The sequence below is a fragment of the Fukomys damarensis genome, unplaced genomic scaffold, assembly GCF_012274545.1.
Source record: "Fukomys damarensis isolate Sample0158 unplaced genomic scaffold, DMR_v1.0_HiC HiC_scaffold_26, whole genome shotgun sequence".
Lineage (NCBI taxonomy): Eukaryota > Metazoa > Chordata > Mammalia > Rodentia > Bathyergidae > Fukomys > Fukomys damarensis.
In genome coordinates this window covers 11,059,116-11,076,682 of record NW_022900938.1, presented here as the reverse complement: position 1 = coordinate 11,076,682, position 17,567 = coordinate 11,059,116, and the positions used below count along the sequence as shown (strand labels likewise).

The 17,567-nt window shown below is 42.6% G+C and overlaps 1 protein-coding gene across 2 annotated transcripts in view; it reads left to right on the top strand.

Annotated features, from left to right (window-relative positions):
- The window catches only part of Itgav (integrin subunit alpha V), a 74,150-nt gene that overhangs the window by 50,449 nt on the left and 6,134 nt on the right, over positions 1-17,567 (top strand). For both annotated transcript variants that reach the window (XM_010636815.3, XM_010636814.3), the window contains 11 exons: positions 1,806-1,864; positions 3,360-3,514; positions 5,268-5,405; positions 8,586-8,653; positions 9,233-9,380; positions 9,889-9,981; positions 11,639-11,718; positions 12,166-12,246; positions 12,677-12,782; positions 13,602-13,760; positions 14,571-14,684. In XM_010636815.3, the coding sequence (XP_010635117.1) occupies positions 1,806-1,864; positions 3,360-3,514; positions 5,268-5,405; positions 8,586-8,653; positions 9,233-9,380; positions 9,889-9,981; positions 11,639-11,718; positions 12,166-12,246; positions 12,677-12,782; positions 13,602-13,760; positions 14,571-14,684 (1,201 nt within the window). The remainder of the gene's footprint in view (positions 1-1,805; positions 1,865-3,359; positions 3,515-5,267; positions 5,406-8,585; positions 8,654-9,232; positions 9,381-9,888; positions 9,982-11,638; positions 11,719-12,165; positions 12,247-12,676; positions 12,783-13,601; positions 13,761-14,570; positions 14,685-17,567) is intronic.

Sequence of the window (17,567 nt, the reverse complement as noted above, 5' to 3'; positions counted from 1 at the left end):
CCAGGGATCAGACTCAGGTCCTTGTGCTTGTGAGGCAGGTGGCGGAACCACTGAGCTAAATCCCCGGCCCTCCCCGGTACAATAATACTAATACTAACAATAAACAGAGAAACCAGTATCTTTCTCACATATGTCAGAATAAATATGGGATTAATACCTGACCCATGTACTATTAATATCACCGAGAGTGGTCTGCTTTGGGGGACATCATTCATATTTCTTACAAAAAATCAGAGATTCCCTGGAACCAAAAAAAAAAAAAAAAAAATCACAGAGAATTTACAGCTAGCTAGGAGCTGGTAGCAAGGACAATTTTATTCCAAAAGAGCTAATGAAAGGTGTTTTTCCTGATTTTGTTTCTGAGTTACTCCAGCCATTGAAATTGTATAATCTTTATTGGGTTGCCTGAAACATTCATTCATGTTTGTTCTTTGTTTTTGTTGCATGGCGTTGAAGTTGATTTCAGGCTTTTGGTTTTTACTTTTATTGCTTTTCTTCCTTTGTTCACCTCACACATGAAGGTGGTGATAATATGCTCATAAGCCGGGCGTGGTGGCGCACCCCTGTAATCCCAGCACTTGGGAGGCTGAGGCAGGATGATTGCTGTGAGTTCTAGGTCAGCCTCAACTACATTGTGAGACCCTGTCTCCAAAAACATATAATAATAATTTGCTCATACTTATGCTAATGATTAAAAGGCTGGAAGTGTTAACTACAGCGATAGCTTTCATACAGTCTTGACCGTGGTGCACAATAAGAAATACATTTTCACTGTAATTCAGTAAACATTTTACTGTACTTCAGTAAACACAATACTTACATCCATTTCATTTATTTAATTTTTCTACGATGTTAGACATGGCCTGTTAAGCTGACTCCATGACCTGTGAAGAAATTGTAAAAAAGCCTTCTCTAGAGGGGCTTGCCGGTTAAATGACGCTTCTGTGAACCTCCTTTCTAAAAGAGGCGTTATTTCCAAATGAAGATGTCATGTTCCTCATTTCAGGGCACCAGCAAGGTTTGCTACACTCGAGAGGGGCTTGGGAGGTGCCTTTCCTTTGTCTTTGTCTCCTGGAGAAAGGAACACATTGAAGGGCCAGGGAATTAGCTCATTGGTGCCACCGCCTGCCTCACAAGTGCGAGGACCCCAGTTTGATCCCCAGTTCCAAAAAGAAAGAAACACACTTAACTCACGGAAGGGTGAGTGCTGAGCACTTTGGTGTTTTCAGAGTAAGAGGGAGACACAGGCCTCATCCCGAGCACCCTCCATTTCAGCCAGCCGTGGATCTGTCTGTCCTGCCTGCGTACAGACTGTATTTTCTTGTCATTGGTCTCCAAGCAGTGCGCACAGTTATTTATACAGCGCTTACACTGCGTTATTCATAGTGACTACAGACGATTGGATGAACATGGGGAGGTGCCCGTGGGTCTGTGCTCAGTACCCCATTTTGTCAAGGGAGCTGAACACCCCCCGACATTGTATCCACAGGGTCGGAGTTCCTAGGCCCGGCCTAGGTATGTGATAGTAGGGTGATATTTAAACATGTGTCTAGGGCTGGGGATTTAGCTCAGTGGTTCCAGCACCTGCCTTGCAAGTACAAGGTTCTGAGTTCGATCCCCAGTACCAATAACAAAGAAACAAACAAAAAACCATAAACTTTTGGGCCAGGGATCTAGCTCAGTGGTTCTGCTGCCTGCCTTGCAAGCACAAGGACCCAAGTTCCCACCCTATTACCCCCCCAACAAAATAAATGTGTCTAAACTGGATTGTAGAACTTACATATATTTTTTTAATTTTCTTGCAGCTTTAATGTCAGATTCTGCTTAAAGGCAGATGGCAAAGGAGCACTTCCGAGGAAGCTTAGTAAGTGTCCTATGGAAAAAAAATACTATTTTAACGCTGCTGTGTATGTAACACTTAAAAAAATGTCTTAGAGTTGAGCAAGGCAATGCACACCTGTAACCTCAGCACTTGAAAGCCTGGGGCAGGAGGATCTCGAGTTCAGAGCCAGCCTGGACTACATGGTGAAACCCTGGTTCAAAACAAAAAGGAAACAACAACAAAAAAAACAGATTTAGGATATTTGGTTACATTGCTATTGTTTAATGTTAGGTTAAATGTTAGGTTAAATGTTAAAAAATGTTTGAATGTTTATTTTTAAAGACATTGAAGATGGCACAGTAATTGCTTTCTTGGACAACTCTTGAGCCAATTCAGAAATGATACATTCATGAATAAGCATACGCTGCCTTTGGGTGGTCTCCGGTCAGGGACAGGTAGGACAGGAGATGTGGGCAGGGAGTCACTGTTTTTCTGTAGCTGGGGAGACCCCAAGGGACAAAGGAGTGAGAAGACACGGAAGTGGTTTTGTTCCCTAAATTTGATTCCCTCCCCTTCCTACTGTAAGTGCTGTCTGAGCAGGCACGGTGGCACATAATTTGTATTCTTGTCTCTTTAAGAACCGAATCTTAGAAGGCCTTCACCCTGACAGCTGTGCTTTAAGCTCTCTGGTTTTTTGGCAGTGCTGAGCTTTGAATACAAGGCCGCCTGCGTGCTAAGCAAGCACTTCACGGAGCTACATGCCCAGAGCTTTTTATTTTTTACTTTGAGCCAGGGCCTTGCTGAGTTGCCCATGCTGGCCATGAATTTACGATCCTCCTGCCTCAGTCTCCGGAGTAGCTAGGATTCCAGGTGTGTGCGGTGGAACCCAGCCTGCTCCTCAGACTCTTGACCACACATTTATTTGTGAATGACCCTCTGCCCCTCATGTTCCGCATGTCACTTGGTTCACAAGGGACTTATTTATCTGGTGAGGTACTGTGGTAGCAGGAGCTGCAAGTGACTCCCACCGTTCATCCATCCTTGTGTTTAGGATGGTGGAGCAGGTGCGTATTCGTGACTACTTCAGCAGCAGCAGGATGGCCAAGTCTTGCAGCGTGGATTGAGGGTAGAAGTTGCTGCTGTGGCTGGCATGGTTGTTGCTGGGACTGGACCCAGGGCCTGGCACCGGCTAAGCAGGACTGCTGTGTCTGCCCTTGGCATGTGTTCCACCCTTTGTACTTCCTCCTCCCCTGGGCTTATATGAAATTTGTCAGCGTACACAATTTTGCATCTGATACTTCTTTACAACCATCCTTATTTAGGGTTAGGTGTATTACTTTGGGAAGAGTCAGGTCAGTTAGTATTAAATATTTATGCAGAATTCATATGGTGTCATCTCACTACAACATACAGGCCTGACTTAGCAGCAGATCACTTGTCAGAAATCAGTGTCTGTTTGCGTGCAGACTCTGTAGACACCTAGCACAGGGATCTGTCCGTAGGAATCTGTTGGTTATAAACCCTTTGATCTGTGTAGACTTCCAGGTGGAGCTTCTTTTGGATAAACTCAAGCACAAAGGAGCAATTCGCAGAGCACTGTTTCTCCATAACAGGTCCCCGGGTCACTCCAAGAACATGACCATCTCAAGGGGGGGCCAGAAGCAGTGCGAGGAGCTGGGGGCCTATCTGCGGGTAAGAGACTCCTGCCTGCTCCTCTGCGTTTGCGGGCTAGGTAGCGCTTTTCCCTTTCCGTTGAAATTGTTTCCACTTCCTACGAATTGGTATTTAACTAAAGTGAAAAGCACAGAACAAAGACACACTGGAGAAAACCTGGCGTTTAAAGTGTGAAAGCACTGCCTGTGACAGTGGGTAGATGTCACAGAAGCCGAATTAAAGGCACTTGTATTCCTTTAAGTGGTGTGTTAATGAATGGTTGATTAAAAAATGGAAAAAAGGCCAGGGATTTAGCTCATGGGTACTGTGCCTGTCTTGCAAGCCCCAGGTCCTCAGTTTGATACCTCGTACCAGAAAAAAAAAAGAAAAAAATCCTTTTGGGCCAGGGATTTAGCTCAGTAGTTCCGCCGCCTGCCTCGCAAGCTGAAGGACCTGCGTTCAATCCCCAGTACCAAATCAAAAACAAAAATAAAAATATGTAAACCTAAAAATCTTTACACAAAGTAAGCAGTGGCGGGTCTTAAACAAACTCTTCAAAAATAGAAAACCTAAAAAAATGTTCAATTCATCCTGTGAAGTAAGAGTTCTTATCACTTGGACTGGTCATAGTACAAGAAAATGGAATTTAGGCCCATTTTACTCAAAAATACATATGTAGAATTACTAAGTCGGTACGAGGGAACTAAACTCCAACAGTTCGTAAAGGATGACATATCAGGGAGGCAGGATTTATTGTGGGGTAGGGTAACATTAAAAATCGGGAATGGGAACTTACCCATGAAGAGACTGAAGGGAAAACGACCGTCTCAGGTCCAGAAAAAGCTTTGGATGAAACTAACTTAAGTATTCACAGCTTAAGAAACAAAACGATGAATTTTTAACTATAAGGAAATAGAAGTTTAAATGTCAGGAAATCCATCAGTAGCTAATCAGTAGCTATTAACTGTGAATTTGCGGCACTCTCACACATTGCTGATGGTGATTTAGTTGTTCAGGAGACCAGAACGTAACAAGGTATGGCAGAAGTGACAAATCTTGTCACCGTGTATAAAAAAAATCACTGCAACAACTTTTGTAATAGCGGGCACAGCGAAACAGCCTAAATGCCCAGTGACAGAAAATGGCTACATTGTGATACACTTCCATGAAAAATGTTGGTCAGCCCCAGGCCAATCTTAACAAATGTCCAACAGAAAGCAAATCACAGACTACATAGATTTCTGTTTTCAGATAAAAGAGGAAAATGCAAACCTGAAAAACATATTGTTTACTGACATATACAAAGTAGCAAAAGCTGGATTTACCAAATCTGTATACATTCGGCCCCCAACAATTTGAGAATGTAAACATTGATGAGGCATGGGACACAAAAAGATGTCTAAGATTTAATCCCCCAAATGCTGTCGCCGAAAAGGAAGCCAGGGATGGCAAAGCTAAGACTCAGTAGTCTGCTCCAAGGATGATGAAGGGATGGCCGCTGGGTGGCTCGGGACAGCGGTGTCGTTCTCGGTCCTGCGGTGGGCAGGTGTTTCGTGCCCATCTCGTCACACACCTCGTGCATTTCATGTGAGGAGTATATTCCATTGTAAAACTAAAGGTGTTTAGAAGTTCTCCCTGGTCATGAGCTTACTGTACTTATTTAAAGCAGTTTCTCAGTTTGAAAGAAGTGAAGGCCATTTAAGATACAGCACAGCTGGCTTGGGGTTTGCAGTGTGGATTTCCCTGGATAATTTAGGTCAATGTCGTCTGTAATTTAAATTTCCTTTCCTAGGACGAATCTGAATTTAGAGACAAACTCACCCCAATCACTATTTTCATGGAGTACAAGTTGGATTACAGGACGGCGGCGGATGCCACGGGCCTACAGCCCATCCTCAACCAGTTCACGCCCGCCGACATCAGTCGTCAGGTACCTCATGGCTGAGTCAGGAGGGTTTCTGGTTTCTGCTTTTTTTTTTAAGACAGTGTTTTTCTATGCAGTTCAGGCCAACCTTGAACTCAGTATGTAGCCGATGCTGGCCTTGAACTTGTGGCGATCCTCTTGCCTCAGCCTCCCAAGTGCTGACATTATAGATGTGCACCACGCCACAGGTCTAGCTTTGGCTTTTTACGATGTCTCACAGCTCATGCCCCTACCATCATAAGGGATTGTTTTCCTAAAGTCGGGAGATGTTTGGTCAGAGAAGTTGGAAGGGTGGGGGCTGAAATTTACGGCAGAGATATTTAAACCCATAAGAAACTTAGTTCATAGAAAGATAGGGTCATAGTTCATATATGTAAAACAATGCAAGTAAAAATCGTAGTTTATTTACAGCATTTTAGTATTTTGCTAACGTTCGCCGATACTTCTGGGGTTGTGTGTGTGTCTGTGTGTGTTTTGAGAGCTGGGTAGTCCAGGCTGTCCTTGAACTCATGATCGGCCTGTGATGACCTCCTTCCTGAATGCTAATACTAGTGTTATCATTGATGCACATTTTCATTGTTTAAAAGAAGTGGACTATATTCACGTGCACACAGAGAGTACATAAGTAGCTCTTTTCAGCTGTGCTCCTGGCACACACCTGTAATCCCAGCACTGGGGAGGCTGAGGTAGGAGAATCACCATGTTGAAGCCACACAACCTAGTGAGACTAGTGAGGCTTCTTTCATGGGCCCCTGCTTTCCCAGGTCGTATTACAGACTCTTCTGTTATACTGTCTGCAGATTACCAATGCCCAACAGAAATACAATATATTTGTAACTTTAAGTTTGCTGTTTAAAGGCAGAGAGAAAACACGTGAAGTTAATTTGGATAAGTTATCTGCATTAGTTCACTAGGGCTATCTTAACAAAGTACTGTAGACCTGGTGGTTCAAATAATCACACTTCTGGAGGCTGGATGTCCACAGTCAGGCTGTGAGCAGGGTTGGTTTCTCTGGGGCCTCCGTCCTGGGATGGGGGGGTGCACCCTTCTGTGTGTTCCGTGGTCTTCCTCCTGTTTGTGTCTCTCCGGACTCTCCTGTCTTACATAGCACAGGGCAGCCATGCTAGATGATGGCCAAGCTTGACCTCACTTTAGTCAGCACACTAAAGACTTTGCTGCAAGCACAACCCAATTCTGAGCTACTGGAGGACAGGAATTCGGGGCACGCATAATTCAGCCCATGACACTATCCAGAACATCATCATTTCAACACATAATCAACTGAAAAATTATTAGTGAAGTATTTTACATTCCGTTTTTTTATAATCTCCCAAATCCCAAGTGTATTATATACTTATATATAGCATATATAAATTCAGATGCTAAGCTTTCTTTGGAATTTTTTTGTATTGAGAATTCATATAATTTGCAATTGAAAAAGTTGTTTTAAACATGCTAAAAGTTTTTTAGTAATGGGTTCAAATGCTCATATTTTTTTTTCTTTTTTGGTACTGCGTATGGAACTCAGGTCCTTGTGCTTGCGAGGCAGGGAGTGGAACCGCTGAGCCAAATCCCTGGCCTCAAATATTCATTTTTAAATTTACATTAATTGAGACTAAACACAACGTAAAAATCAATATTCCCATCACACTTGGCACATTGCAAATGCTCAGAAGCCACAAGTGGCTTCCTAGTGGAAGCCAGAGTTACAGACCTTCAGAATTACAGACTGAATAGTGCTCTTTGCAGGAAGAATATTTTTCTCCATTTTTGAAGTTCGAATATATATAGAATTTGTACTCCATGCAAGGTATGAAGTGTGTAAGTGTAGAGATTTGTTTCTGTGGGCATGGAAGATGTTGCTTTGTGAAGCCATCTCCTCAGAGCACATGATTTAATATTGTAGTTGGCTCCAGGGCTGGTTAAGTTCCTTTTCTGTCCTGTAAAGTGATAGTTGGCCAAGTATCCCTCTACTGCTGTTTTATTAATAATTTATGCAAATTTCAGATGTATACCACATCAGTATCTCATTTATCATATGCAAAATCAATTCCTTATTCCAGAATTAATTGAGCAGTGATTTACATCTTAGTATGACAAAGAATCATCACAAATTTTTCTAATGGTTGTGATCTTTTCTTTTTCCCTGAAACTTACAGCAACTGCTTAGGTCTAGGTGATTGAATTAATTCACATAGATTTTCGGTTTTCATCCTAATTAAGATAGCAGTTCAGATCCCTGTCATATAATGCTATTCTGGGTAGCTGTGCGTCCCTTGGGGCTTAGAAATATATCATCATCATCATCTGTTTTTAAAGAATTCCTTTCATAATTCTTCCCCCCTTAAAATCTTTCATTTCTACTTTTAATCTGCCTCTCTCTCTCCTTTTGTCAGGGTCCGAAGCCCTTTGGATGCTAGAAGACAAACTAAGTCTGGCTTCTCCTTTATTCTCCTCTTCTTAATTTTTGTATTTTCTCTTTCACACCTTCTGCTTCCCTTCATCCCTTCCTGCCTCCCTTTCTCCCTGCCTGCTCTCCTTCCTCCCTCACCACTCCCTCAGGCTTTTCCGTAGTGCTCCAGTCTCCTGGCAAGATCCAGGGGAGAAACAGTTTGTGTTTTCACTTCGTTCACCTGTCTCGATCATCCGAGTGCATTTGGCTTCTTTTCCTTTTCTTGCTTCCCAAATGGCCACGCACAGGGAGGCTCATTTTGACTGTGTCTGCCCCTCTTTGGTCTCCTCTTGGCGTGGCCACAGTCTGTCTACAGCTCCTCACTCTCTCATCCTCCACACCCATGTTTGTGTGAGAAATTCTAGAAGGAAGCTTATTTTGCCCAAGCTCACACAACTTAGCTGGCAGTGGAGTCAAGACGAACTCTTATTTTTTACTTACTTTCTCTTCTTACTTTCCTCAAACTTTGTTCCAAACTCTTAGCAGCTGATTTGAGATGAAACGAAAAAGTTCTAAGTAATTGTATCTTGTGATTCTTAACTGGCTATGCTGACCTGTTTATACATCAGTGCCCACGGTCTCTTTTGCCTTCAGGAATACAAGCAAGGTGATGAATGTATACGAATCATTGCATGTGTTTATTTGTGTATTCACACACATATACGGTAATATATATAACTTAATTGCTATTTTTACATGTAGGAAACAAACCCATACAACGTTTTTTTTTTTAGGCACATATTCTGCTTGACTGTGGTGAAGACAATATCTGTAAACCCAAGCTGGAGGTTTCTGTAGATAGGTAAGTTTCACTCCAAATGATAAATATTATCATGCAAAATTTAAATGGAAGAGCGCCTTTTCCTATTCAAAGTATGACGATTGTAATGAGATTTAGTTACAGTGTTTTCACTAGTTGCGCAGCCTGACAGATTTAGAACTATTCAACTTTGAAGTAGTGCCACAAAGTAACATTGTATAGTCTGAAAGGTATACTTCCTTGTGGACACACTCCTAATTTAAGGTATATCCTTGCCATTTTATATGACATAAGTTGGGAAGCTCATTGTGAAATTTTATGACAAAGAAGTTATTCAACTTGTAGAAAAATAATCAGGGAATTAAAAAGGGCATAGAGATAAAATTACAACAGTGATAAGAATAGTGGCGACTTACTAATGGAGTCAGTGTTTTCTCTATGGAGAGAAGAATTAGATTTGCACGCGGCAGCCTCTTTTCTGTTTTCTACTGAGCCGAGAAGAGGCCTTTTCACGTCTATCCTGGGATGCCGCTGGGCGAGTCCGCGCTGTCTTTGTCTTTGAACGGGCCTGTGCTCCCCGTGTAACCTTCATTCACTGTCTGGATTTGTCTTCGCTTCCAGTGATCAAAGGAAGATTTATATTGGGGACGACAACCCTCTGACATTGATCGTGAAGGCGCAGAACCAAGGAGAAGGCGCCTACGAGGCCGAGCTCCTGGTGTCGCTTCCCCCGCAGGCCGACTTCATCGGGGTCGTGCGCAACAGCGAGGTGAGAAGCGGGCGCTTGGCAACCCCTCTCCTGCGCAGTCTGAGTAACATCAGTGAGCGGCTCCCCTGCTCGGGCGCACACGCTCAGCCATTCTACCTGGGGCTAGATGGGCAGACAGTAGCTTGCCTGTCTCTCATACTGCCTTTTAAGCCTAATCCTTTTGCGTGATGCGTTGATAGAGCATTTTTAGAATAGCTAGCAGATTGACAGAAAATGAGGTCAGAGAGATAAAAGTGCCTAAGCCGGTCCAGCGCAGTGTTTGCAGGGCGCGCTGTGCTGTAGCTAGGCCTCCAGGTCCCGCAGGGATCTTTCAGAAACACTTGCATCTGTGGATGTGGCAGTTAACACAGTTCTGGCTTCTCTCTTATTGTTTGCTCAAGTAGATTTATTTGCTTCATAAAGAAATGTGAATACTGCTTTGCTACTATGTAGGAATTTCATGTTACAGTGGTCTCTACTTTTCTGGCCACTAATGTCCTTTTATATCCTCTTTCTTTGTCCCTCAAAGGCATTAGCAAGACTCTCTTGTGCGTTTAAGACAGAAAACCAAACCCGCCAGGTGGTGTGTGACCTAGGAAACCCCATGAAGGCCGGGACCCAAGTAAGGCATTTTCAGTGAATGCATTTCCTCCACACACAAACAGAATACTGTATCTTTCTCTGGGTTTGTTCATAGTAATTTTTAAAAACACTTCAACAAAATGTCTTTAAATTGGTTTTCATTTAGTTGAATGATTAGCAGAGTTCTATTGGTTTTAACCAAGATACTAAAATAAGCAGTAAACCACTCTTTTACACAGCTTTCTGTTTGGTAAGTGGATATGAACGTGGCTTAAGAACCGAAACTATAACTTTGGCATTTTAAACTGATTCCTTAACCAGGTGCAGTGACATGCACCTGTAATCCAAGTTGCTGGGGAAGCTGAAGCAGGAGGATCTCCAATTTGAGGCCAACCTGGGCAATATAGTGAGACCTCCTTGTCCAAAAAAAAAAAAGTTAAATTGATGGTTTAATCAGTCATCAGAAGCCACTGTGGCAAATACCAGGACTGTTATTCTTTGTTGAGATGGAATAGGGTTTCGTCTTAACTTGAAACCCTACGGAGGAGGTTCTGCACAGATGATAGAGCTGCATCAGGATCCATCTGGGTGATGGTGGGGCAGGGAGCCTGGGGATTTGGGGAGAAGCACTGAACATCTCTTCTCAAATCCTTTGAAAAGATAACAATACAGTTTGTCTTTTCCTGGTGCCTGGGGGTGGGGTGGGGAATGACATACTGTTTTATCATAGCTTAGATTGATTTGATGCAAGATTGATACTGGTAATGTAAAGATCTGCATGACTCAGGGCTTCCACACTTCTGCAAACGCAATTTTCAGTAGAAGGTCACCCCGTATGGACGGCATCTTGGGGGAGCGGGCCTGGTGGAAGTACCTTAGGTTCTTCACTTGCACTCACAGTGCCCTGACAGCAGGGGGCGTCAGGCCCTCCTCTCATCGCCCTCATCCCCTGGCTCTGGGTGCCCATGCTCGGGGTAGAGTTTATGCTTCTCCATGCAGCAGCCTCCAGGCCCCCAGGCCCCCAGGGGCGCCATTGTTAGGTCTCTCTCACAAGACCTCCCAGAAGCCGGCTTTCCTGTGTGCGTGGCTCAGCAGAGGGACGGCGCTGGCTCTGGCTCTCCTCACACTTTCCTCAGCCCGGCTCTTCTCTTCCTGTAACCTGCCCAGTTCCCCTGCCCGGCCCCTTGGCACAGTTTGGTTCCTAACTTCCTGCTACTGATTCCTTGTGCCTAGTTGTTACACTTTAATTGGATCAGTAAACACTTGCTTTTACATAGAAAGGCAGTTGATTTCATAGGATGGTGTAATTGTGATTAATAACTTGTTAAATAGGCTAGTTTTTGACTAGGTTAAGTGTCTTAAATAAAAAAGATGAATAGAAAATCAGATTTAGCCTGGTGTGGTGGCAGATGTTCGTGATCCCAGTGTTTGGGTGGCTGAGGTAGGAGGATGGTTGCAAGTTCAAGACCAGCCTGGGCTACATAGTGAATTCAAGGCCAGCCAGAACTATATAGAGAGAACCTATATTTAAAAACCACACCAAAAAAAATCAGATTAATTGTCCTTATTGACTTTTTTTATAAACTCAGCAAGACTCTCTTAGAAGATTTTTTTTTTACTTGGGCATTGGATTAGAAATGTATAATTTTTAATTTCAAGTTAGTGACCAGATTTCCATCTTTTTCTTTCCCCTTCAGCTCTTAGCTGGTCTTCGTTTCAGTGTACACCAGCAATCAGAAATGGATACTTCTGTGAAATTTGATTTACAGATCCAAAGGTGTGAAAACAACTTATATAACTATGAAGAAAATGTTAACAATATGTAATATACTTTATTATGGTTCATACTTCAGTTCTTGATTATAGGATTCATGAAAATCAATATTTAGATTATAAGAATAACTTGTCAACATTGAGTTTATAAAACAAAATTAAAAATTAGGAAACAAGGGCTGGGGATTTAGTTCAGTGACACTGCACCTGCCTCACAAGCACAAGGTCCTGAGTTCAATCCCTGGTACCAAAAAAAAAACAAAAGTTAGGAAATAAAACTCAATCATCTTGCAGTTTAATTCTAATTAAAACAATTGATTTGATGTGTAAGGCCTTCATATTTTTGTTCCTTTGAACTTACTTATTTTTAGTTTTGCTGGTTTGCCTGTATATGATTTTGATGATAATTGTGCTCAGTTCCATTCTAAATATGTTTTTTTTTTTCTTTCAGCTCTAATCTTTTTGACAGAGTGAGCCCAGTTGTGTCTTACAAAGTTGACCTTGCTGTGTTAGCTGCTGTTGAGATAAGAGGGTCAGTATGGTTACTGCATTGGGTGCTTTGTTACCACGTTGTCTTTGAAAGGTTACCTAGGCCCTGGCTTCCTTTGGACGGAAACGCTCCATGGTTAATGGTGATCTTACTGGGGCACTAGAGTCTAGAAATAAGCTCCTGGATGTGTTTCAAAGCTCCACATAGTTATTTGGTGATCTTCTGAAAAGAAATAAGATTTAACAAGAAAAGTCTCAAGATAAGTTCATTGAGCTTTTACACACATTGACTTACCAATTCTCCTGTCTGCAATAATAGGAGTTTTTGTGTGTATGGTCATTCACTAGTCTTTTGTAGAAGATTTTTTTAAGTAGATCTGATTAGACGCATTTGGATACAAGGTTCTTTTGAAAATGAACTGACTCTATCATTCTGGTATTCATGGTAGGCTTTCTTTGGTCATTATTTATAGAGTTTCAAGCCCTGATCATATCTTTCTTCCAATTCCAAACTGGGAGCACAAGGAGAACCCTGAGACTGAAGAAGACATCGGGCCTGTTGTTCAGCACATCTATGAGGTCTGCAGCTCTTGGGTTTAGTGGGCTCTAGTGAGAATCAACAAAGAAAACAGCCACATGGCGTTTACAGAACAAGTCTAATTTTTATGTAAACTCTGCATAGCTTAAGTATGTACCATAGATTTCATTGGAATTTTCCCTACTTACAAGTTCATTTGTATTAGATCAGTAGCTTTGTGTTTAACAAAAACAACTGATATAATTTGTTATCTAAAACCAATTAGTTCTGGGGCCGGGGATTTAGCTCAGTGGTTCTGTTGCCTGCCTCGCAAGTGCAAGGACCCAAATTCCATCCCCGGTCCAAAAAAAAAGCAATAAATAAATAAAAACAATTAGTTCTACTTGAATAAAAGAAATAAGTCACTGGGAATTTTCCCATGGACATTTTGCAGTTCGGTCTGAAAATTGAAAATGCCTGTAGTAGTCAGAATTTTATTTTTACAAGAAAAAACATTTTTTTTACATTATTCACCAATAACTCTTTAGAATTACTTTTTTTGGCACTGGGAATTGAACTCGGGTCCTTACGCTTATAAGACAGGCAGCTGAACCACTGAGCTAAATCCCAGCCCAACTCTTTAATATTAAACTCTTGTTTATTTTTTAATCCTTATACATATTACTGTAGTTTGAGGACAAAAAATACTGAGCTTGATCTCTCCATAAGGCTCCTTTTATCATTCAGAGTCTTAACTGTAGAATTCTGCCGCTATTCAAATCCTGTTGTTGATATGATTTCTAAAGCCGATGAAGGGAAAAGGGTAAGGGTAGCAGAAGAGATCCTTGCCCAAGGTGTTTACATCTTCTTTTCCTTATTAGCTGAGAAACAACGGCCCAAGTTCATTCAGCAAGGCAATGCTCAATCTTCAGTGGCCCTACAAATACAACAACAGCACCCTGCTGTACATCCTGCACTATGACATTGATGGGCCAATGAACTGCACTTCGGACGTGGAGATCAACCCTCTGAGGATTAAGGTAACGCGCTCCATGCAGCTCTTCATCACGATGTTTTACTGCTGTCTTTCTGGACCTACAAACGAACTAAACTGTTTTAATACACAGGCGCCATAAAAAAGATTTTAGATCATAACCAGTGCACTACGAATTAGGGTTTCTGTAAAATGGGTCCGGATTAATTATGTGAAGTCCTAGTGAACTGTACATTTGTGGGGTGGTCGGTGAGCCTCGCAGGAGAGTGTTAGGAACACAGTCTGACGTTGGCTCCTTTTAGCTTCGAGTTAGTGTCTCATATGACCTCAGGCTGTTGTGTGTTGGAATTTCTGTCTTTGGAATAAGCATGCACCATTTTACTTGTGACTGTTTTCTTACATGACCTAGGAAGATGTCACTCGATAGAATTACATATATTTTGAATATGTCCTCTCCATCCTAGTATGTATATTTGCATGAGAAACGGTTGCCCACTGTGGTCTAGGGAAAGTTAAGACATTGAGGTAAACACATTCACTGCGATACTCCCCACAGACCTACAGATGTACTGTGGCATCTCCAGCTTTGTGTATGTGCTTTCGTCATCTTCCCTTCCAACTTCTGCAGAGGAAGTCATGGCTCTCCTAGCTCTCCCTAGCTAACTTTTTTGGGACAACTGACGGGCTCGAATCTTTGTTTTCTGTCCTTATTGTTCCCCATATATTGAGGGATGAATTTTCTATCACCCCAAATTGCATATGCCATTTGTTAATCATATATAGGGGTTCAGGTGAACGAGTCAATGTAAGAGGTTTTCCATCGTGACTCACAGTGCGGTTTGACACTGCATTCCAGATCTCGTCTTTGCAAGCAGCTGACAAGAATGACACAAGTGTTGGGCAAGGTGACCGGAACCATCTCATCGCCAAGCGGGATCTCGCCCTTAGTGAGGGAGACATTCACACTTTGGTAAGTGCCATTTCCAGGACGTGCAGGGACATTTTAAAATATGTGGCTGTAGGACTGATGCCAGAGAGCTTTTCAGAAATCCATAGCAGCTGTGCTGAAAAAGAGCTACATTTATTTTTACATTTATTTTCAGTCATTTTACCTTTTTTCTAGTCAAATTAGTGCCAGATTTTCAAATCATCTCTTCTATAGACTGCTAATAGTTGTATTTTATGTTCTGACTTTTGTTTTTGACTGCAGTCTGACTGCTTCCTGAACTGAGAAGGCCCCAGCAAAAGCATATTAGAAGAATAATTAACATTATGATTAACTATCATTGAGTCATACTAAGCAATGACTACATCCTTTAACTTTTTGAAAATTAACAGATGTGCCAACCATCCCTGAGGAGAGAACCTGGTGTCATGTTTTTGTTCAGTAGAATCGCGAGTTACTGTTACGACCCCGAATTGTGGGGTCCGACTCGTCATCCGGTTCAGCCACCTGGTGACTTCAGCTCTCGGTGCATTCTCCACCTTCCGCCTCGACCTGCTCAGATTCCAGTTCTGATCTCCTTTAATCTTGGAGTGTCCCAGGGGTGGGGGCTCAGGCTTCTCCTCCGCCTCTCCTGTGTTCACTCACTGGATCTGCTGTCCAGGATCGGGAAGCCTGTCCCATCTCAAGGGCCCAGCAACCCCACGAGGCTGGAGGGCACCTGCATGTGGTGTCGCCACCTCTGTGTGGATGGGTTTCCTTCCTGGCGGTTCTCCCGGGCGGCACTGCACCCCACGGTCTTCTGGAATCTCTTGGCTCTCAGTACCGTCGGGTGCAGAGGACTTCAGGGTTCATTTCCAGCCTGACCCTCTGCGTAGAACTCCAGCCTCTTAACTTACGTCTGCTGGAACTGCTCCTAAGGGGAAATTGCAAACTTAACTCTAAAATGATACCTGGAGCCTTCCCAACTCTGCTCTGTCCATGGTGGTCCACATTCAGTAAATATCAGCTCTGTTCTCTAAAACTTGCACCTTTACTTTCTGTCGCATCCCACAGCTGACATTTCAGCAAATCCTACCGTTATCGACTTTCTGAAATGCCCAAGATCTGACCCTCTCTCACGAGCTCCACCAGTGTCAGCTCTTCCAAGAGAAGAGCCCGGCCGCCTCTTCTCTCACAGGACTTGCCAAGCCCCTCCTCTTGCTGCCTTTCTCCCCATGCTGTTCATTTGCCACACACAAGCCACAGCGATTCGTTTACATGTAGGTCGGGTCACAACATCTAACTAAAATCGTAGCCAGAGCGTACAGTTATCTCGAAGTTCAACCTGACCAGGCCTTTCCTGCCTCTGTCTGCATCATCTCCTTTCGCGCGCTGCTTTTCCCACTTCCTCTGCTTTTTATGGAGCAGACAGCCCTCAGCACGTTTGTGTCCCTCGGCCTTTAAAAGGCCTGTCTCACTCTGTCTGCTCTCCCTGTGGCCGGCTCCCCCGTCTCCTTCTGGTGGCCAGCTGCCTTCCACTCCACCTCCAGGCCCACTTCTGATCCTGCATTCTCTAGCCTATCGAATTATTTATTTCAAAAATTAAGAGAAAAATTTACCACCCAGTCATGTGCAAGTATGTAATGTAGTGGTTCCTAGTATGTCTTTACAACACTGTGCAGCCACCAGCCGCTGCAGTTCTGAAGTTACTCCCCATTCTTCTCCTACCACTGCTCTGCTTCTAGGCTCTACTGCTCTGCCTGCTTTAGATAAGGGTACAGCGGGCAGCCTGTTCTGTCTGGCTTCTTTCACGTAGCATATTTTCAGGATTCGCCCACGTTTTAGCACGTGTTAGTACTGGATTCATTTTTGTAACTGGATAGCCTTCCATTGTGGGGACACCGCCCCTCATCCCCTTGGTGGAGATTGAGATCGCTTTTGCTTTTTGTCTGTTTTGAATAGTGTCCGTGCCACAGTGGGCATACATCCAAAAGTTCCCTTGGGGATAAACCAAGCAATGGGATTGCTAGGGTCGTATGGAAACTCTGTTTAGTTTTTTTAAGACCTGTTTTCCAGACAAGCAAGATACAATGGTGATGATTGCATTTTCTCCACATCTTTTCCAGTGATATTGATTGTCTGCTTTGGTTGATAGTTACCCAGTTGGTGGGAAGAGATATTTCATCGTGGTTTTGGTTTGTTTGTACCTATTAACTGCTGATGTTGAACATCTTTTCATTTGTTTGTCTTCATTGGAGTTTCAAATTCTTTGCCCACTTTTAAATTGGCTTGTTTTTATTTTTAATGTTTTTTTTGTTTGTTTGTTTTGTTTTGTTTTGTTTTGTTTGGTACTGGGACCTTGTGCTTTCGAGGCCGGCAGCAGCACCACTGAGCTAAATCCCTGGCCCTTTTCTTTCTTTCTTTCTTTCTTTCTTTCTTTCTTTCTTTCTTTCTTTCTTTCTTTCTTTTTCTTTCTTTAATTGGGTTGTTTTTTGTTGAGTTGTGGAAAGTCCTTATATATTCTAGATATTACTCTTGTTACATATATAATTGCATATATTTCCTTTCATTCTGTGTGACTTATTTTTTTCTCTCCCTATTTTTGATAGTGTGTTGGATGCACAAAAATTTTAAAATTATTGTTACTTATACTTTTGTTGTCATGTTTTTAAAAAGACGTTGTGTAATCCAAGATCATGAAGCTTTACACTTAGGTTCTCTCATTTTCTAATTTTGACACAGCCCTTCCATGTACTGATTTGCTTCATTTTGGGTAAATGTTTGCATGTGGTGTAAGGTAGAGATCCAGAGTCACTTGTTTACTTGTGGCTGTTCAGTTTTCCTAGCAGCATTTGCTGAGCTGTTTTCTCTCCCTCTTTAATTGTCTTGGCCTCCTGTTGAAAACAAATGAACAGCAGGTGCAGTTTT